The sequence below is a fragment of the Pantherophis guttatus genome, chromosome 2 (assembly GCF_059756535.1).
Source record: "Pantherophis guttatus breed Tessera chromosome 2, ASM5975653v1, whole genome shotgun sequence".
NCBI lineage: Eukaryota > Metazoa > Chordata > Lepidosauria > Squamata > Colubridae > Pantherophis > Pantherophis guttatus.
Genome location: NC_142064.1, coordinates 94,722,416 through 94,744,651, shown reverse-complemented (window position 1 = coordinate 94,744,651; position 22,236 = coordinate 94,722,416). Strand labels below are relative to the sequence as shown.

The 22,236-nt window shown below is 37.0% G+C and overlaps 3 protein-coding genes across 4 annotated transcripts in view; 2 read left to right on the top strand and 1 right to left on the bottom strand.

Moving 5' to 3' along the window:
* PDE6B (phosphodiesterase 6B) overlaps positions 1 to 2,245 on the top strand; it is a 38,447-nt gene extending 36,202 nt beyond the window's left edge. Inside the window, exons 21-22 of one of the 2 annotated variants that reach the window (XM_087885031.1) lie at positions 926 to 1,079; positions 1,883 to 2,245. In XM_087885031.1, the coding sequence (XP_087741157.1) occupies positions 926 to 1,079; positions 1,883 to 1,938 (210 nt within the window). In that variant the 3' untranslated portion in view covers positions 1,939 to 2,245. Of the gene's footprint in view, positions 1 to 925; positions 1,080 to 1,873 lie in introns of both variants that reach the window. The other variant, XM_034411285.2, reaches the window with a different exon arrangement.
* Positions 2,246 to 6,639: 4,394 nt separating this feature from the next.
* On the bottom strand, positions 6,640 to 11,915 carry ATP5ME (ATP synthase membrane subunit e). Its single transcript, XM_034410718.3, has 4 exons — positions 11,790 to 11,915; positions 9,392 to 9,446; positions 8,486 to 8,584; positions 6,640 to 6,820 (listed from the first exon to the last, which is right to left on the bottom strand). Exons 1-4 carry the CDS (start codon positions 11,823 to 11,825, stop codon positions 6,798 to 6,800), a joined length of 213 nt encoding a protein of 70 aa, XP_034266609.1. The 5' UTR covers positions 11,826 to 11,915; the 3' UTR covers positions 6,640 to 6,797.
* Positions 11,916 to 13,465: 1,550 nt separating this feature from the next.
* MYL5 (myosin light chain 5) lies at positions 13,466 to 20,655 on the top strand. The gene is made up of 7 exons (XM_034410717.3): positions 13,466 to 13,607; positions 14,013 to 14,120; positions 16,455 to 16,530; positions 17,335 to 17,439; positions 18,118 to 18,196; positions 19,570 to 19,618; positions 20,493 to 20,655. The coding sequence occupies exons 1-7, from the start codon at positions 13,605 to 13,607 to the stop codon at positions 20,589 to 20,591; spliced, it is 519 nt and encodes a 172-aa protein (XP_034266608.2). The 5' UTR covers positions 13,466 to 13,604; the 3' UTR covers positions 20,592 to 20,655.
* Positions 20,656 to 22,236: the final 1,581 nt, after the last annotated feature.

Genomic DNA, 22,236 nt, shown 5'->3' with positions numbered 1-22,236 from the left:
AATGTCTGTTTTATTTCCAATTAAAAGTTTTACTTTGTAAATATAGCCTTCTCTTTTCTTGAAGCAAAGAAAAGCTCTTTTGAAGCTTTTGACCTTGGATAGATCTCTGCTGTGTAACTGATGCTTAATGCAGCTTATAAAAAAGGGTTGTTTAAATGACCATGAAATGGAATTAGCTTTCCTGAGGAACTCCTCAAGATGAATAAAGGAAATGATATCCCAAATCATAATGCTTAAGCTGATCCTTGTTCCACACATCAAAATCATACAGGTAAACGACCCACATTTATCCCCCAAATGCTTGGCTGAAGATGATCACACAGTTCAGATTTTATAGGAAGACAACAGCTTCAGCAACTGAGTTCAAAATAGTTATACAGGTAGTCTTCAACTTAAAAACATTTATTTAGTGACCATTTGAAGTTAAAACAGGACTGAAAAAAAAGAGACGTATAATCGTTTTTCACACTTAAAATTGTTGCAGCATTCCCACAGCCATGCGATCAAAATTCGGACGCATGTCAACTGGCATGTGTTTATGATGGCTGCAGTGTCACTGGGTCGTGTGATTCCCTTTTGTGACCTTCTGGCCAGCAAACACAATGTAGAAACCAGATTCACTTAACAACTGTGTTACTAACTTAACAACCACAGTGTTTCACTTAGCAACTTTGGCAAGAAAAGTCGTAAAACCAAAAACTCACTCAGCCAAAAACTCACTCAACGCAAAATCAAAACTCACTCGACAACAGCTTAGCAACAGAAATTTTGGGCTCACTTGTGGATGTAAGTCGAGGACTATCTGTAACAAGAGATATTAGAGTGACTGGTAAAGGCTACAAACACCGCAGGAGGCTCATGTCTTTGCCAAAGGACTTGGAGACCATTCATTTGGGATCCTTCTTCCTATTGTTTGCTCCTGTAGGAATTTTCACAGTTCCACCCTGAAATTCTGCCAATGTATGAAAGACTGCTCAACAACCGCAAAGAGTGGAAAGCTCTGGCTGACGTGTCTGAAGCAAAGATGGCAGCTTTGCAGGAAGAACAGAAGAAGGACCAAAAAACAGATGCTCCTGAAGGTTAGGGGAAAAAAATGAAACTTAGGATCTCTAATATTCTTTCTCCTTCCAGCTACTGGCTTTATATAATATGACCTGAATAGTGTGAGAGAAAGCTGATTGTGATAAAATATATTAAAATATCAAAGCATCCTATGTATAGGAGGAGAGTTAGTTTATTTTGCTATGGTTAAGTCAAGAGGAGAGGTTCCTTCCACATTGGAAAGACTAATTTATGGCCCCAATTGCTCAATGGATTGAAGCCATGACATGACTTACGATTTACTGTATAAACAAGTTGCTTATATACATAGATTGAGTATGGATAAATTTCAATGAAACATGGTCGTCCTTTACTGGACATCCTTTATCCTTTATTGAAATTGTTACATAAAACTTAATTGTGTATTACTTCTGGCATTTCCTTTTTTTAACTCGTATTTTTTTTTCTTTGTTTAAAAAATAAGGCAACAGGAACAAAACCAATAGCAGAAATTAGGTTTAAAGCACAGCTAGCAATTTCTCTAAATGAAGTACAAGTTTAGCCATGCCATTTCATTCATCCTCATCGATATCAATTTTATAAACTTACCTCTTTTCTGTCAACAAAATTCTTCCTTTGTAGCAATTCCAAAATCCAACCAATTTTGACTTTCCCCACTCAGTTCAGGTAGCTTCTTTTTCACCTGATGACGATCCTGCAATTAAAACAGTGCCTGGCATGCAAACATTAAGTAGATGGTTCTTCATAGCCAATTCTTAAATGGACACCCATTGAAAACCTCAGCTAACCATTGCTTTTTTTCTTTTTGCAGCACCAAAAGAAAAAATGGCCAATGGAGGACCTGTTACCTCGTCTTCAACTTGTTGCATTATTTAGGTCAACATTTAACAGAAGATTACAATAGGTCAACAGTACCTAAGGGCTGTTTCACATATACAGCATCAGAACTAGATTTGCCAGGTGTACAGATGAACAAGAGCCATAGCAATGTGGATCTAGAGAAGCGTGTACTTTATGTATTTTCAAATGTGCTTCATGCAAATTCTGCATTTATACGTCTCCTTAAAAAACTTAGATATATAGCTAAATAGCTGAAGATGCTGCCATATGTTCTAAAGTTGTCCTGGAACATGACATGTATATATGTTTGAGCTACATGAACATTCTGCGTCACTGAACTAACTCTCTGCCTCCTGTGTTATTTTGTGGCTATATTATTAGAAATCTAGAATAATCTACTTCTCAGGACCGTTTTATAAAATCAAGGGCCAATCATGGCTGAAGTAGTTTGAAATTAAGCAGACTCATAACAAAGCTTTGGGGGACCTAAGGTGTTCTCATCAATAACCTCTACAATGAATAATTTCAGAGAAGCATATATGAAGGAGAGACTAATCTGTAGATAGGATGTAATCAACCATCAAAGGGAGAAAAATGAAGTCTATTCCCATACAAATCACTGGGGAACAGACCCACCACAACCACAAATCCTGCTTCTGCAAGACATTAAGTTGCAGTCCTTGTTTCAAATGTACAGTGGAGGGTCTAAAGCAGGGGTGTCAAACTCACGGCATCATGGCGACGTCACGTGTTGTATCAGGACTTTTCCCCCCCTTCACTAAACTGGGTGTGGGCATGGCCACCGCATGATGGACCTGGCCCCGGGCTAGGACTTTGATAGCCCTGGTATAAAGCTTCAAATTTGGCCTTGAACATTAGTTTTTACTCAGGGGTGGGATCCTACCAGTTAATCAACCGGTTCGCTGAGCGTGTGCTTTGCCGAACCGGTCCGAACCGGTAGAATCCCACCACTGTTTTTACTTATTCTTACAGAATACTTCCTTCTTGTATTGACAGAAGTAAATCCCAGGTTTAAACACACACACACACAAATGTGAGGCTTTCTTTCAGATGCAAAGAAATTATAGTTGTGCTCATAAGTTTACATACCCTGGCAGAATTTATTATTTCCTGGCCATATTTCAGAGAATATGAATGATAACACGAAAACCTTTCTTTCACTCATGGTTAGTGTTTGGCTGAAGCCATTTATTATCAATCAATTGTGTTTACTCTTTTTCAATCATAATGATAACAGAAACTACCCAAATGACCATGATCAAAAGTTTGCATACCCTGGTGATTGTGGCCTGATAACATGCACACAGGTTGACACACAGGGGTGTGAATGGCTATTAAAGGTAACCATCCTCACCTGTGATCTGTTTGCATGTAATTAGTGTGTATATATAAAAGGTCAATGAGTTTCTGGCCACCTGACAGACCCTTGCATCCTTCATCCAGTGCTGCACTGATGTTTCTGGATTCTGAGTCATGGGGAAAGCAAAAGAATTGTCAAAGGATCTGCGGGAAAAAGTAGTTGAACTGTATAAAACAGGGAAGGGATATAAAAAGATATCCAAGGAATTGAGAATGCCAATCAGCAGTGTTCAAATTCTAATCAAGAAGTGGAAAATGAGGGGTTCTATTGAAACCAAACCACGGTCAGGTAGACCAACTAAACTTTCAATCACAACTGCCAGGAAAATTGTTCGGGATGCAAAGAAAAACCCACAAATAACTTCAGGTGAAATACAGGACTCTCTGAAAACATGTGGTGTGGCTGTTTCAAGATGCACAATAAGAAGGCACTGGACGAAAGTTGGGCTGCATGATCAAGTCGCCAGAAGAAAGCCATTACTACGCAAATGCCACAAAGTATCCCGCTTACAATACGCCAAACAGCACAGAGACAAGACTCAAACCTTCTGGCACAAAGTCATTTGGAGTGATGAGACCAAAATTGAGCTTTTCGGTCACAACCATAAATGCTACATTTGGAAAGGAGTCAAATGATGAAAAGTACACCATTCCTACTGTGAAACACGGAGGTGGATCGCTGATGTTTTGGGGATGTGTGAGCTACAAAGGCACAGGAAATTTGGTCAGAATTGATGGCATGATGAATGCAGTATATTATCAAAAGATACTGGAGGACAATTTACATTCATCAGCCTGGAAGCTACGCATGGGACGTACTTGGACATTCCAACATGACAATGATCCTAAACACAAGGCCAAGTCGACCTGTCATTGGCTACAGCAGAATAAAGTGAAGGTTCTGGAGTGGCCATCTCAATCTCCTGACTCATTGAGCCACTCTGGGGAGATCTCAAACATGCAGTTCATGCAAGACAGCCCAAGAATTTACAGGACCTGGAGGCTTTTTGCCAGGAAGAATGGGCAGATTTACCATCTGAGAAGATAAAGAGCCACAAAAGACTTCAAGCTGTCATTGATGTTAAAGGGGGCAATATACTGTATTAAGAACTGGGATATGTAAACTTGTGATCAGGGTCATTTGGGTAGTTTCTGTTGTCATTGATTGAAAAAGAATAAACACAGTTGATTGATAATAAATAGCTTCAGCCAAACACTAACCATGAGTGAAAGAAAAGTTTTTGTGTTATCATTCATATTCTCTGAAAAATGGCCAAGAAATCATAAATTCTGCCAAGGTATGTGAACTTATGAGCACAACTGTATTTGTTGTAAGCAATTTTTGCTTATAGACCAAATAAATAAAGAGCTGGTGATTATTGGCAAAGGCAATTTATTTTCATGTCAGGGATATAATGGGGAAGCAGAGCATGTAAGCATTTGTGACTTGAAAAAAAAATATTTATATTTATTGGCTGCCCAAGTCCAGTGAAATAAAATAAAATAAATTCTGTCAAAACGTATGAGGAGTTAGGGACTGAGCCATCCAGAATTATAATTTAGTACTATTGAATGAAATAGAACTTAAACTATATATAAGCAAATTGCTTTTTCATCACAAAGGAGTATGGAAATGGATATGGGAGAGCAAGGACATCAGCCTGGTAGCAAAATGCAAATTATTCCGCATTATCATGTTTCCAAAGGTACCTATGGCTGGACCATGAAAAAACTAGACAGGAAGAAAATTGACTTGCTCAAACTGTGGGCTTGAAGATTCCTGAACACTTCTCGGTCAGCAAAGGTGACAACCAAGTACTGGAGCATACAGTACCAGACATATCGCTACCGTGCAAAATCACAAAATTCTATCTTACAGTACTTATTTCAGTCATGTCATCCGATCAAACTCACTGGAAAAGGAAGTTATCCTTGGAAGAGTCAGAGGTAAGAGGAAATGATGCTGTCAAAAAACAGGATGAGTACTGTGTTTCCCCGAAAATAAGACTGTCTTATATTTTTCTTGAACCCTGAAATAAGCGCTTGGCCTTATTGTCATGCACTCAAAAGCCTGATTGGGCTTATTATCAGGGGAGAACTTATTTTGGGGAAAACAGGGCAGATACTATCAAAGTCACCCCCAGCCAGAGCATAAAGTAAATGAAAAGTCATACGAGATCAGAAAATGTGTAGAGGGCTGGTCCATAGAATCACGAAGAATCAGACATGATTGAATGGACAGCATCATATCGTATTCCCCTGAAAATAAGACACTGTCTTATATTTTTTTGAACCCTGAAATAAGCACTTGGTCTTATTTTCGAGGTCTTATTATTTTGGGGCATGTAGAGCAAGATGGGGCTTCTCTTGCCATCTTACCTGATTAACCCTAATCAGAGGAAACTGGCTGTGCATGCGGTTAAATATTTTCGGGGAAGGCTTATTTTCAGGGGGCCTTAGTTTTGATGATTTCCCTTTGCTTTCCCAGGCGACTTATCACCTCATTTCTGATTTTGTCAACCCAGTTAATACATCACAGCCATCTGTAAATCCACATTTCAAATGCTTCTAGTCTCTTGAAGAGGCTTTCTGTCAGAGACCAAGGAGTGCATATTGTAAATAATCTAACATATGTACATTTATAAAAAATGTTATCAGTGGAAGTGAATTACCCCTTTCTAAACCTCTTAAGAAACGAGCACTTCTTCCCTCACCTAAGATCTGAGCTGCTGCACTTCATTTCTAATGGAATACATTGATTTCAGTAGGCTTCATTTGATTTTTCCAAACCTTTCTTAAGTATGCAAATATGAAGAACATTACTTATTCTGACATAATGTCTTTACAATCCATGTCTGATAAAAACTAAAAAGTGAAGAAAATCAAGAGAACCTCACTATATAAATCCAGAGAGCCAGTGACATAACCTGCCACACCATCATAAAATCAAGGCAAAAGCAGTTGATTTCTCAGTCAACAGCTCAAAGGTTTTTCCAACAAGATATCTATTTTTATTATATAACCTTGCTCCTCCTTTTTGCACATTGTGCTATTGGTTTTTTAGAAGTTTTCTAGTGTCTAATAAATTTTAAATCAAATAAGTCATAGAAGCAGCTCTCTCTCTCTCTCTAAATATATGACACCAATAAAGATGAATATTTATAGCTCCGGGTTGAAATGAGAGGTCTTTGGTGCTCAGGTTGGTTGTTTTCTTACAGACATTTTACCCAAATTTCTTACAGACATTTTACCCAAACTAAGGAACATCATCAGTAGTGTGTGTGTGTGTGTTCTAGTCAATACACAAACAGCATCAACATAAAGACTTCGAGAATAAACTTAGATCAACACACTGTATTTCATTTTGTCATTTCTTTTTTAATTAGCGCTATGCACATTAAGAAAGTCAACATTGTTTGTGAATGTCTGTCTATTGATGTAAATAAATGTATTTTAGACATTTAGAATTATTCAATATTTCAAAGATTGGATATAAAGATGTGGACCAAGGAGTTTTATTTCAGTATTGATTCTTGAGCTGAAAAAGAAAAAAAAAGCAATTAGCAAAAACAGCAGCAAGCTACATCCTAAATGCACACAGAATTTAAACAGATTTTTGAAGAAAGCTTTATGAAATATATTCTTGTCAGATGCTTTGGCAATTCTCCTTAACTGATAATACTTTAGCTGCCAGATGATCAAAGACACAATAATATTCTCTTCCAAATATGGAAGAATTATGACATATTAGCTTTATACTATAATTTTCCCCTGCTGGAGAAGACTCCTGCGAGTCCCTTGGACTGCATGGTGAACAAACCAGTCAGTCCTAGGGGAGATCAACCCTGACTGCTCTTTAGAAGGCCAGATCCTGAAGATAAAACTCAAATACTTTGGCCACCTAATGAGAAGGACTCACTGGAGAATAGCCTAATGCTGGGAAAGATTGAGGGCAAAAGAAGAAGGGGACGGCAGAGAATGAGGTGGCTGGATGGAGTCACTGAAGCAGTAGGCATAAACTTAAATGGACTCCGAGGGAAAGTAGAGACAGGAAGGTCGCGATAGGTTGGACACGACTTCGCAACTAACAATAATTTTCCCCCAATTAAAATAAATATTTAGAATAATCTACAATCAGATGTAGCCATCCTTGAAGCACATTCATTGAAATCAACAACTGTCCTGGAAAACCTCTGATGCTGTAGGACTGGTTCTTTCCACTGATACCTGAGATGACAGGCCTCCACAGCCAACCACAATAAAAGAAAAATGGACATACATGGAAACATTTGATGCAAGTATATAATCTATGATATTTGCATCATGATGTATGTTTCATCACTTCCCCCAGCTCCCCAGGAGGATATGCCTGAAGTCCTGTTTTCATGTGCAGCAAGAGTATTGTATGTACAAATTTGGAAAAGCAATGAAACATTTCCAGTGGAAGATTGGATTAGAAAGTTAACTGGATTTGCAGAAATGGTAAATTGGCTAGTTTAGTCAGAAAAAAATAGGCGAAAGATGTTTTTGAAAGACCAGAAACTTTAAGATTAAAAAGAGACAAAGAAGATGGATAAAAGATTATAATCATTACTCAATAGAAAGAAAGGCAGAAGGCAGAATTATATCTTTATTCCCTTCCTTCCTTTTTTCACTTTCTATCTTACCATATTAAAAATGCATATAATTTATTTATATCCTGCCTTTACAAACAACAATAACAAATTTACAAATAGCTCAAGGTAGTGAAGCTATCCAATATACCTTCCTCCTCCAATTTTCCTCACAACAACTCCTCTGTGAGGTGGGTTGAGCTGGTTTTCATGGCTAAGGCAGAATTAGAATTCAGTCTCCCACTCTCTAGCCTGGTGCCTTAACAATTAGACCAAACAGGATCTCTCTCTCTGTTTGGCTGGATGGATGCATCCAGTGGTGGGATTCAAATAATTTAACAACCGGTTCCCTGCTTTAATGATTTCTTCCAACAACCAGTTCACCAAACTGCTCAGAAAGTTAACAACCGGTTCTTCCGAAGTGGTGCGAACTGGCTGAATCCCGCCACTGGATGTATCTATGTATGTTATGTGGGAGAGAGGAGATTTTACTGAAATCCAAAACATCAACCTGTTGACATAGAGGTAGTCCACTTACAATCATTCATTTGGTGACTATTGTCAAAATGAAACAAATGTATAGAAAATACCTTCTTCCAATGCTTTTGCAATTCTTTTCAATTCCTCCCGTTTTGCTTTTTCCTCTGCTTCTATTATCCTATCCTGTACAGCAATAGGCTTTAAATAGGCTATTGCAAAGTAAAACAATATGTATTCAGAGGAAACATAAATGCATTATAATTTATTTCTTCACAGTACTTTGCTTTCAATTCATTAAAAGCATGTGGAGTTTCAAGATACAAAATATTTAACATAGGCCTCTGGAATAAATTTTAGCTTCAGTGGATCAGATTTGTACTCCACTTTTAGCATTGCTAACATTTAACTAAATTATTAAGATGCAATTTCACAAAATATAGAAAAAAGGTAATATAGCGGGTACACTATTTTTTTAACTTATTAATAAGCCCTGAATTCAGAATGGATTTTTAACAAGATTTTAAAAAATGTTTTAAATTGATTTATTAAATTTATATGCCATCCAATAGTGATTTTTATAAAATGCTTTATAAAATTGAATATGCTCATAATGTTCATGCACCAATAAATATATGCATCAAATCTTAATTTTGGAAGTATAAATGTAGACTCCAATCAGGAGCAATGTGATATTAATAAAGTGGTATCAATAAACAACAACCAATCTTGTGCACTAATTTTTTTCACATTAAATAATCTAAGACTTTTTAGAACATGGGTATCAAACTCACGGCCAGCAGGCCGGATGTGTCATGCACAGGCCATGCCAATGCCCGATTTAGCGAAGGAGAAAAAAGTCACAATACATCACATGAAGATGCTTGTGAATAACTGTTAAACCAGATGGAACAGCTGGATGTAAATGTATCTACTACAAAAATATTACAGTATTGTTTAATTGATGTATTTTTCTAAACTAAACATAATCCAAAAGGTTATTTTTATTAACCACTTACCATATCTTCTTGCTCCATAAATGATTCCCAACACCAGTGCTGAGTATCTGCATAACTTTAAAATTACAGAAATGTGAACCATAAAGAATATTACGCTTAATTCATAAAAAGACTGAATTCAGATGTTCCAATGTGTTATATATATTCCACAGTTGTACCATTCTGCATACCCACTATTATTATGAAGTGGTGTACACATTATACCATTTGTTTAGCGATCATTCAAAGTTACAACAGCACTAGGAAAAATGTATTCCCCATGGTCACGTGATTAAAATTCAGATGCTTCGCAACCAGCATGTATTTATCACGGCTGCAGAGTCCTGGAGTCAGTTACATGATTGCCATTTGCTGGCTGGATCACAGCTGGCTTCCGACAAGCAAAGACAATGGGGGAAGCCAGATTTGTTTAACAAAGGCAGTGATTCACTTAAATCAGGGGTGGGCAATTAATTTTCCCAAGTACCCACAGATGGAACTGGGACTGTTATGGAAGGCCAAACCAACTGGGCTGCAAACAAGCATAGGCATGCATGCATGCCATATGTAAATAGGAAAAAAAAGCAGTCACCTTCAAAATAAAAGTAATACAATTGTATTGAACGGGTAGTGTAGACTTATTTACATTTGAATTCTAACTTTTGATTGATCTCACGGGGTTGTATAGGGACAACCAAACAGCCGGATGTGGGCTGGGGGCTGTAAAATGTTCAGGTCTGACTTAACTTGTGACAATGCCTTGCTTAGCAACTGAAATTCTGATCCCAACTGTGATCTTAAGTCAAGGACTATCTATACAATTTTGTATATTATACTTGCTTTTAGCAGCATAAAAGCAGTAACCAGAATGAGAATACAAAAATGATGACTTGTTTGAACATTTTGATCGTGTTTTCAAAAGGTTTCCCAGATATTTTTATTTTGTAATGGTGTGTTGGGATGTCCTTGGGAGACAAAAGGAAGTTGCAGATTACACAACCATCACGTAAACCAGGGGTGTCAAACTTGTGTCATCACAACGTCGTCACATAACATATCAGGACTTTTTTCCCCTTCCCTAAACAGGGTGGGGGTGCAGCCAGCACATGACACATCCAGCCCGCGGGCCAAGAGTTTGACGCCCCTGATGTAAACAAATCTCAGCCAACAGAAGCAGAAAGGACCAGGAAAGCATTGCAGAAAGCACCTCCTTAGTTTTCTGGAGAGTAAAAATAAAGCAGGGGAGAAATACTTCCAGATTTGCAGGATTCTATCCATGTAACCTTACAAAGACATAGCTAGTACTGGTAGTTCTTTTTGTCTAGATTACCTCACAGGACTAACAGATATATCCTTTGGCAAAGCCAAAATGGCTTTTAAACAGCATTCAAGACAAACTCTCCCTGATGGGTGTATTTAGTTGTCATGATTACATTTCATCAGAACCTTTCTGATACAGCTAGCTTGTAGGTGAAAATCTTTTTAATTCTTTGGGCATGTCTAGATCTTGTTAAGAATTTCCTGTTAAGCGCTCTGAAGAGTCTGAGTAAGATACCAGTTATAAATGCTTTATGTATGCTAAATGGTCTGTGATTAATATATATATGTAGGCTATAAAGCACTGTAGTCTACGTGCTATTGCTATTTATATGTATGTATGTATATGTACGGCTGTGTATGTATGTATGTATGTGTGTATATATGCACACATATACATACACATACATATATGTATGTGTATACATATGTATGTGTACACACATATATGTAATGTGTGCGCGCATTTACATACATATATGCATATATACATATACGCCCGTACATATACATATGCAATATGCACATATATATATATGCATAACTATACATACAGATGCACACACAGATAAAATATATCTGTGTATGCATGTGTATGTATAGATACACACATATATATGTGCATATTGCATATGTATATGTACAGGCGTATATGTATATGTATGTGTGTATATATACATATATATATACACATACCCATGTGTATGTGCATATATACACATGCACACACAGCCATACACATGCATGCACATACATATACATACACACATACATATAAATAGCAATAGCACTTAAGATTACAGTGCTTTAAATAAAAGAGAACAAGACGCCATTTGAGCGAGGGCGAGAGGGAAATTCACACGAAAACCCGGGAAAGACGAGCTACGTGGAAGACTCCGGATCTGCAGGGCCGAAAGGGCAGGAGACGGGCGCACCGTTCCCCAACCAGCCCTTCTCCGTGACCTCCACGGTCACCTTCCGACTAAAAGGGGGCGCCGGCTGCCCTCCCTCGTGTGCAGGCCTCGCCCAGTGCGAGACGGAGCGCGTGCATGCCGGCGCCCCAACGGAAACCCGAAGCGGCACGCGCGGCGCCTCAGCTCACCTTGATGAGCGGAGAAACCTCCACTGGGGCAATCATCTTCTCCTCCCGGCCGAAGGAAAACGGATGTGACGCACGAAGCCGTTGAGAACGCAGGCGCGCCGTGACGCACAGACGTCGACGTTACAAAACGAGATAGACAGAGAGAGGTAGAGATAGAAAATGGAAGATCACGCGTGAATGCAATTTTTTTTATAGAGCTACGACATCAGGAATATGCCTCCGAGAAATCCCATGGAAAGTCTGCGGCTATTTTTATTTTTAACTTTTCAGAGTATATTTAAAATCAAATAAAAGGAAACTTTTACCTTTATAAATAACATCAACATTTTTATATGGTGATATTTTGTACAAGTCTTAGAATCTAAGGATTATTCTGCCAATGCCTTTTCCAATACCAAATGCTTTCTCCCCTGTGTGCAGACCAACTACACAGTAGTCTAGCGTAAGCCAATAAGAATAACTTTTACTGACTTGCTCGGGAATTCTACAGTATTTATGAATTTAATCATTTTTATATCAAAATAAATGGGCTTTTACACTATAAATTGTTTGATGAAACAGAAATTATATGCCATGATTAATTCATCAAACAGTTTGAAAAGCTTGTCATTATTGATTTATTTAAAAAGAACAATATATGTTTTGAAAGTTACAAGTTGAAAATGTTTTCAACTACTCTTAAGACACAGCATCTTTAAAAGTTCCTTAAATTGGATCCTAAAGAAGAGAGCAACAGCAGAGAGTAAAGATACACACAGAGCCTGCCAAAGTCCCAGGGAGAATATCACAATACAATATAATCAGTGAATATTATTAGCACGAGCAGCTGTGGGCACATTATCTGAACTGCAAGAAACCATTCCACAAGAATATTTTGAGCTCATAAATATTTCTAACAAGGCCCGTCATTTTAAATATTTGATTTAGTGAAGTCATGTTTCATTTTGCAATAAATCATAAAGTGGTTCATTAACTAAATAAACCATTTAAATAAATGAAGTGGATTGTTTAAATTTAAAAATGTAAATTTGGTATCCAAAGCACGCTAAACCCAAATGCAGTTTGTTTATGTATGCTGCCAACTGTGATTGTATAATTATGATTTATGATTTACCATGTTGTGTGAACCCAGATACTCAAAGAGATATCTAGCTTTCTATAAATAGAAACGACTGGGATTGAATATGTTAATCTGTTTAACTAAGTCAAAACCACCCAAGTCAAGATCTACTCTTCCCAATTCACAGTCATGATGAATTCTCCAGAATTCTTTGTATTTCTGGTCTATTATAATAATAATGATAAAAGGCATGGAGGAAACTAACAAATGAAATCTTGTTAAATTTTAAGAAATCATGACGAATTATATCAAGAAATTGATATAATGTAGCATCTTTCAAATGTATTTCCCAGAATATATAGGGGTGGAATTTAGAAGTCTTCCTTAAAAAGTTAATTCTTGTTTAATCCCTGCTCAGTGAGAAACTGTTCTTACTATGTTATAATATATGAGTTCAAAAGGTACACAAAAATAGCTTGAGTGACAGTTGAATCCACCGCCATGGATATTGCAGCTCATAGCAATTGAAGGAATGTCTTACTGGACAACTTCAACTAACTGTTGTTTGTTCACCAGGGAATAGAAGGTATCTTGCAGTTCTGACCAAGTATGGAGTCATCTTGTGAGCTGAAGGTTTTTTCAGTGTTGAGATCTTCTTCGGGAATGCCATCTGGAAAGACAAGATCCTCCTCTACATATAAGAAGTGTTTGATACAGTCAACTTCCCAGAGAAACAGAGGATCTCTCCAGGAAAGATGGTGAGTTTAACCTGTATTTTAAAAAATGATGTCTCTATGTTTTTCATAACACAGACTTGATTGAGTAATCTCTTAAAAGGGTAAATATTTAGAGGATAAATATATATATTTATTTAAAAAATAAACCAGTTTTTTTCCAAGTATAACTCCAAGCTACAATCTGTATATCCTGTTGCCAGTGCTGTCTTAATGCATGGGCCTGATGGGTATTTGCCCGTGGACCCCACGAAGCCCTGCCTATTGCTTTTGTACAGGACGGTATGTATAAAACATTATAGCATCAAGGCTGCACTTTGATATTTTGGAAAATAACTTGAGAATGATTATCAGCTTTCCTATCTTCTTCTAACTGTGTGATCAGAACAAAGCAAGATCTGACTGAATTCATAATTCTCTTCATTTCAGGCCAGCCGAAAAACCAAAAAGAAGGAAGGTGGTGCCAAACGTGCTCAAAGGGCTTCCTCTAATGTTTTCTCCAACTTTGAACAGACACAGATCCAAGAGTTTAAGGAAGTAAGAACATTTCTCTTTAGGATGTTTTAAACTCCACATGAGGGGTATTCCACTATAAAAACTGGACAAGCTTTAACCTATTGTCATCCCACACAACTGGCTTGTTACTGCGCATTAAAAATAGGAGATCTTCACTGAGAATATTTATCGGCATACAGTTTCCTTTAAGTCAGAGGGCTTCTCTCTCTCCCTCTTGCACTCTCTTGCTCTCCCTCTCTCCCATTTTCTATCGTTAGTAACCTACAGATGTCAGGCAGTGAAGTACATCTTAGAAATGAATCAAACTAAACTCTGAAGAGTAGGATGTGGTAATATGTTGCATTTATGTTGTATTTACCCATTAACTTGCTTTTTAAATAATAAAATCCTTTTGCATAGATGTGTCCTACTTTGTTCAGTAGGATTTGAGCTGTGGTGGCACAGTGGTTAGAGTGCAGTACTGCAAGCTACTTCTGCCTGCAATTTGGCAGTTCAAATCTCACCAGGCTCAAGGTTGACTCAGCCTTCCATCCTTCCGAGGTGGGTAAAATGAGGATCCAAATTGTTGGGGGCAATATGCTGACTCTGTAAACTGCTTAGAGAGCACCATAAAGCAGTATATAAATCTAAGTGCTATTATTATTGCTATTTACTACTAGAAAGCCTACAGTATATTAGATTGCAGCCTAAATCATACCAACAGAAAACAGTTAACAGAAACAAGAAAGATAGAAAAATGTGATATAAAAGTGAGACTCATTTGCAGACTGACTCTGCCTACCATGTAAGGGAATTCCCCCCCCCTCCAATTCAGGAATTTTGTATTTTATTTAAGAACATCATTCTTGTTAGTATATCACATGCCATCAAACTATAGGCTGTTGGGATTTAACAGGAAAATCTTTTAATCATAAGTAAGGTCTGACACTACTGGACTGGGGAAACCTTTACCTTACACCTTGCAGTCCCTGCTCCCTCCTACATTGGAAATGAAGTCCTCAACCTGCCAAGCCCAGCCCAATGTGGCCCTCAAATCCATAAAAGCTGATTCCTCTAAGCCTGGTTTTCTCAGATTTGGCAACTTTAAGATATGTGAGTTTCACCTCACAGCTTGCCGATTAGGGAATTCTGGGAGTTGAAATCCTCGCATCTTAAAGTTCCTAAGATTGAGAAACCTTATTCTATATTATTGAAGCAGTCATTAGTCTCCCCCAAATTTGTCCTGTGAATGGCTATTAATAAATATTAATTAATAGCCATTAATTAATATCAGTGCCTAGAATGTACTTATGGGGGTTTGGGGATGCAACTGACTCTGTTGTTGCATCCCCAAACCCTCATAACTTAACCTTAGACTGTCTGCTGTTGACCTCACTCCATTCCTAAGAGGTCTGTAAGGAGCGTGCATAAGCACACCAATGTGCCTACCATCCCTGTTCTACTGTCCCCATTTATTCATATCCATTTCCTGTATTCATACTCATGTTTATACTTATACCTGTTATCTCGTACATGTTTGACAAACTAAATAAACAAATAAAAGAAAGAAAGAAAAATAAATTGTGATGTTCAATGTTTTTTCCATAGCTACCATACAATATGTCATATAACCAGGGTGAAATGCTACTGGTTTGCTCCAGTTCTGGTGAACCAATAGTAATAAAATCTACCGGTTCGGGAAACAGATAGTAAAAAAAAAAAAGCTACCGGTTCGGTCAAACTAATAGTTAAAAAAGCTACCGATTCAGGCGAACCGGTAGTTTAAAAAGGGTAATCCTGCTTTCTAGCAAAGCTAAATCGTGCGCCACAGCTGATCCCCACCTCGCTGTTCTACTTACCTTCCCAAGCCTCCTTTTGGCGTGTACTGCGCATGTGCACGCAGCAGACGCAGCACACGTTTGGAGCATGGCGTCCATGCGCAGCCAGCAAACCGGTAGCAAACTGCATATAACTGCATATAACTACAATATCTGTGGTGCTTGGAACTCCTGTTAACTCAATTTATGCTGATTATTTAGAAATGCATATGTTCCATTTCTGTTTGTTCAAATAGCTAAATTTAAGAGCATAGCTAAGAAATGGAGGAGCCTATTCAATAACAATTCCATCTTCCTGTAGAATAATTTGTAACTCTAATTCTGGAAGTATGTTTGCATGTTTTTGATAAGAAAAAAAATTGAAATCTACAGCTCTAAATTTAAGCTTAACTATCACATTTTTGCTTTTCCAAATGTTGGAATGTAGAATATTCTATCCATTGAAATATATCGGACCTAGACTGAAGTAAGTATGATTAGGATTGAGATGATATTAGTAACTAACAGATACATAATAAAAATACTTTTTTAAAAATAGGCTTTCACCCTAATTGATCAGAACAGAGATGGCTTCATAGATAAAGAAGACCTAAAAGATACCTATGCATCATTGGGCAAGTGTTATGAAATTATTTCCTCTCAATTTAAAATCAGTTTTTTTCCCTTTGTTTTGTAATCTGATACAGTAATAATTACACTTAAGTAGAATACAAGGAACAGAAACAAATTGCAATAAATTAGAGTAACCTTAAAATCAGACTCTGTAGAATAGGGGTATCAAACTCGATTTCATTGAGGGTCGCATCAGGGTTGTGTTTGACTTCTGGGGAAGAAGGGGACATGGCCAGGGTGGGCATGAATCTGTTTTTGCCTGTGATGGCACCCTGCAACCCTCTGCCAGTGAAAATGGAGCTCAGGAGGGTCACAAGCGGTCTTCCTGAGCTTTATTTTCGTTGGCAGAGGCACTGTGGGCCAGTCCTTTGCTATTTCCAGGGTGGCCCCATGAGCCAGATCTAAGCACCTCATGGACTGGATCCGGCCTCCAAGCTTTGAGTTTGACACCCCTGCTGTAGAGCAACAGATGGTAAATATATTTTCTGCTCTTAATATAATTTAAATGTAAATTACAATAATTTCTCAATCTAATTCCAAGTATATTATTCTATTAATTCCAGGAGATTGCAGATAAGTTCAGTTTAAAATCTACTTTTGTTATTAATTGCTTGAGCTCTTTATGTTCTTTTAAAATGATTACAAGTTGAAGGGGAATGGGTAATTGGAAATTGGAATTTTTTGAAACTGGTAAAATTACTTTTTGCTGGCATTTATAAAAATTGGTAGAATTTACCATCAACAAGATTCATGTAAATCTGATATAGCTAAAGACAGATGCAATTAATGTCTTTGTTTGATTTTAGGTAAAACAAATGTCAAAGATGATGAATTAGAATCTATGCTTAAAGAAGCTACAGGACCTATTAATTTCACCATGTTTTTGAACTTATTTGGGGAAAAGTTAACTGGTAAGTTTAGCACTAATTTATAAAGCCATTTCCACCCCCAAAAAAACTTAGGCTGAATTTTCCTGTTTGTTGTGAATTAGGATAATGAGAGCTTAATAGCAATCCTACAAATGTCCTTATTTGGCGAGGTTGTCCTTTAATAATAGTGGCTAAAAAATTAAAATAAAAACAAGTAGGAAATGTTGAAAACTTTGGGGATTTCCAAATTCAATCTGCACCACTTTTGATGTTAGCTGATCCACATAGATCCATATACTTTTGAATTTTGTAGTGGCATTTTCGCTCAAAATGTGTTCAAAATTATATTTAGAACCAAATTTGATTTGGAAAATGAGTATCACACTGGAAAACTAAGAGAGGCATGAACTGATTTATTTGGAAATGCACTTTACTTGGAGCTCCTAAATCCTGATGTCCTAATTTTAGTTTTCCAAACCAAAGCAATTGTTTTCCCTTTAAACAATCCCTTTTTATAGATTAACGACTTGTCAACCCATCAAGGGACCGTAGACAATGTTGAGCTATTTTCCCTAGTCCTGTGAGGCATTTCAGCCTTAGAACTGCAACAAATTATTGGAAACCATTAAAGCTGATGCTAAGTCCTCTAGTCCAGCATTTTAAGGCTCGGAAGGAACAAGAGTTCCAACAAATCCAACTATATCTCATTATTTTCTGCAGGTACAGATACTGAAGAGACTATACTGAATGCATTTAAAATGTTTGACCCAGACGCTAAAGGCAACATTAACAAGGATTAGTAAGTATTAGATGGCAAAAAGGTCATTGGGAGTCAGGTGGCATAAATTTAAATAAACAGCTTTTATTGTGAAGCAATCCATACTGTCAGTTTGGTTTGAAAATAACTTGGATGATACATCAACAAGTTTCTGCCTGATTGCATCTAGGCTACAATCTAATATCATTTAAAGTGCAAAAAGTTATGCCAAAGTAATGAAAATTGCTTGCAACTTCTTTCTCAGTTCAAAGCTTTGGTATAAACTTTTGAAAGTCTTAAACAGTTGACCTGAAGAAGCACCTGTCCCTTTAAAACATCTCTCAGATTGTTGCTTCTGATTTGAGCTCTTTCTGCAAAGGTTTCCTACCAGAAAGGAGCTAAATGAGAAAATCAAATCAAACAACTTCATAACAGCCGATAGATAGATAGATAGATAGATAGATAGATAGATAGATAGATAGAGAGATAGAGAGATAGAGAGATAGAGAGATAGAGAGATAGAGAGAGAGATGGATAGATGGATGGATGGATGGATAGATGACAAGTATATATATCTTAAAGTTAAGATATATAACAAGGAATATGAATGAAGTAAAGGATGTACAGCAATAAAAGTATAATAATAGAGTAGGAAAAAATAACATCTACACATAAGTAGTTAATTATTGATTGATTAGTCTAATGGCCATATCAAATAAAACAAGGTAATACAGCATATTGGAATGTAAACTATTGAATGAAATAATCAGGTAAAATGATTGCCAATTGGCCTCAATCTGATCTAGATAGGTTCTAAATTGAATGGCTATAGCTGTCAACTTGGAAGTCTTTCATATGGTCCACATGTTTGTACCGTGGAAGAAGTAAGACAGTTTATTTACAAGTAAAATCAGAATCTTCAATTAAAAGACAAATAGTGCACATAGAGGCCCAAACTGGGCAACCTAGGAAGAAATTCTTTGGTTCTTATCAAATAAGAGGAGTGACAATTATACTCTGTGCTTGGAAATGTCTTCAGAATGAGGAAGGGGGTGAGAGTCATCCTAGAGTCCCTGTTTATAACCATGTTCAACTGAGGCAAAAACATGACATGTTCTGATAGAAAGTAAAAAATTGTCATGTAATGTTTCTAGATCTCTAATCTAGAAAGATGACATCTTCCATGCTGCCATTCAGTCGTCAAGTAAATTAAGACACCCACGCAGACATATAAAACATATGTTGCAAGTAATGTACAAGACTTCAGTGGCACTTAGCTCATTGACAGACAGGTACAACTAGGCTTTTGTAATACAGAAAACATTCTCCCACGTAGGAATAGACAAATATGTATTTTTTTCCATGCAACCCTTTCTAACATTTTAAAACAAATCTCTTCTTTGTTTCTTCAACAGTATGAAACGTTTAATGATGTCCCAAGGCGATAAGTTTACAACAGAAGAGGTTTGTATTTTAAGAATGCTGTTTTTTAAAGTGGAGAGGAACTTTTAAAAATGCAGCCAGGATCACCCCAATTAAAAATTAAATTCTTTAACAGGGATATTTATTATGGGGTTACGCCAAACAATTGCCATCTTATACCAAAAAGTTCAAAACAAATTTCTTGAAACAAATAGCTATTGTTCCAAACTCATTTAAACCAGAATTTCACAATTATAACACACTTGAATAAATAAACCATTGAAGGTAATGTAAGGATCCATGAAACTGCCTTACATAATCCAGATCACTGAAGCATCTGTCATCCTGCTGAAATCGAATGGCAACAGCTGTTCAACTGAGGGGTGCTAAACTCTGGATGCCACAGATTAAAATTCATTTGCTTCTGTCTGCAACACACAAATGTGGTTACTAAAAGGCTGGCTCTAACTGAAAATAAAAAGGTTGCCAAGTTTAATCTGAAGAAAGTGCAGATGACTTCTAAGCTCTTTTGTACTTCTAATCAGTAGCTAATGTAATATGTACTTAGTGGCCACACAAAATTCTTATTCTTTAGAAAAATTAGTTAATCATTACTGTTATTTTCAGTCGAAAGGTAGCAAATGGAGTAAGTTCCTTTTGTTGAAGTTATTTTTTGTCCTAATAAATGGCAATTCAGTTGTGTGAAAACTTTGATGAAGAACCCTGAAATAGCAACTTCTAATTTTGTTACTTCTGTAAACAAAATGTATGCTTTTTTGAGTCTAGCAGGAATTTTTAGTAGACACGCTTCTACAGTTTCTAACCTTAAAAGCTGAAGAATTATTTGGCAGTGGTCTATGGCCTTGTCCTGCTCAAATTCCTTGGCTGAATTCTTCCTTGTTCTATTGTTGTACAGATAGATCAGATGTTTCAATGCTCCCCTATTGACTCGGCAGGAAATCTGGATTACAAAGCTCTCTGCTACACCATCACACACGGGGATGAAAAAGAATGAAATTCATAAGCTTTAGGAAGTTGTGTTTACATCTGTCACATTAATTAAACAAAATGACAAAACATTTCTTGCTTTCTCTGTGATTTGAAACACTTATTTAAACAGCCATCTTTCCTGATATTGAATTGATGTTATTAACAAGGTCATTTGAAACATACAAATCCATTATTTCAGTTGTGTTTTTGTGCCACTAAACAGTTAAAAAAAGAGAACAGTTATAGTATGCGCCTTCACATTGCATTTCAAATATACTTTTAAATTACAGTAGCATTTATTGCAGGGATACTTTTATGCAGATGAAATATTCAATTGGTGCATCTTTGTATATTCCAGATGGTCATTCATTCTTCCTTCATGGTGAATATTTGAAACAGTGGAACAGTAGCAGTAGCATAAACTACCGTAGCAGAATACTTTTATACACAGCATTTGACATAGCAGCCACTTGGAAATGTCCCATCTGCATCACTTGACTATCTGCCACTTAATATAATTGAGATTTAAAATTCATCTGGAAATAGATTAGAGTTATGGTTTTTTTTAAAAAAAAATTGCCCTGGAATATTCCAAGCAATCCATTACACAGCTACTTGTGTGTGTTGAACAGAGATCAGAATGAGAGACATTGTTCTGTTGTGATTAAAAGAAACCTACCTTTTAGTCTGAGGGCTAAAGTCTGAGTTTGGTGCAGTGGTTAAGGAATCAGACTAGAAACCATCAGATTGTGAATTCTAGTCCTACTGTAGGCACAAAATTACCTGGGTGACCTTGGGCTAGTCACTTTCTCTCAGCCCCTGCAAAGAGGCAATGGCCAAAGCATTTCTGAAGAACCTTCCCAAGAAAATTGCAGAAAGTTGTCCAAGCAGTCTCCAAGAACTGGACATGACTGAGCCAAAAATGGGGGGAGTCTATTCTACCCTCAGGGATGGAAGTTCTCTGAGTGATTTGGGCCAATCAATGTCAGCCTTTCAAGATTGATCAGACTAAGAATCCAATATTATGTAGGTCAGCCCTGCTTTCATTGTAAAGCTATGGTAACATAATCTTGTAAACCTGAATACACACACACAAACACACACATTTTACCTCTGTGAGAACTAGGGTCTTGTCTGAGATGTTTACTAGAGTTATCTTCCTGCTCCAGACTCAATCCTCGTTTATCTGATCATTGTCCTTCATCTCTTCTCCGTCCTTAAAGGGCGTTCCTCTCTGCTTTTTGCATATATTCACCTTAGCCCACCCACTTTACAGGGTTATTATTGTGAGGAAAAGTAGATAATGTATTATGCTTAGATAGAAGTGCATATAAAAACAAAAAACAAAACCTGAGATACTACAATGGACTGTTTCTTAGTCAATTAGAATCTCCCATTGTGTTTTGTGACTTTTGCTCACGGTTTTCATGAAGGGAACAAAGGAAAACTCTAGTCATGTTTTTACAAAACTTATAGATGGGGAATAGCTGATTTAAGTTCATTAAGCGTGAACTTAAAAATCTAAGTTCCAAAGCCATGTAAGTAATATGAATTGCATATCATAGATTTAGATCTTCACTTAACTCTGCATCTCTATTCATGGAAAGGACTCTATACTCACACTATTTCCACGAGTGCACTTTTTGGCCAAAATACAGTAAATTTTGCTG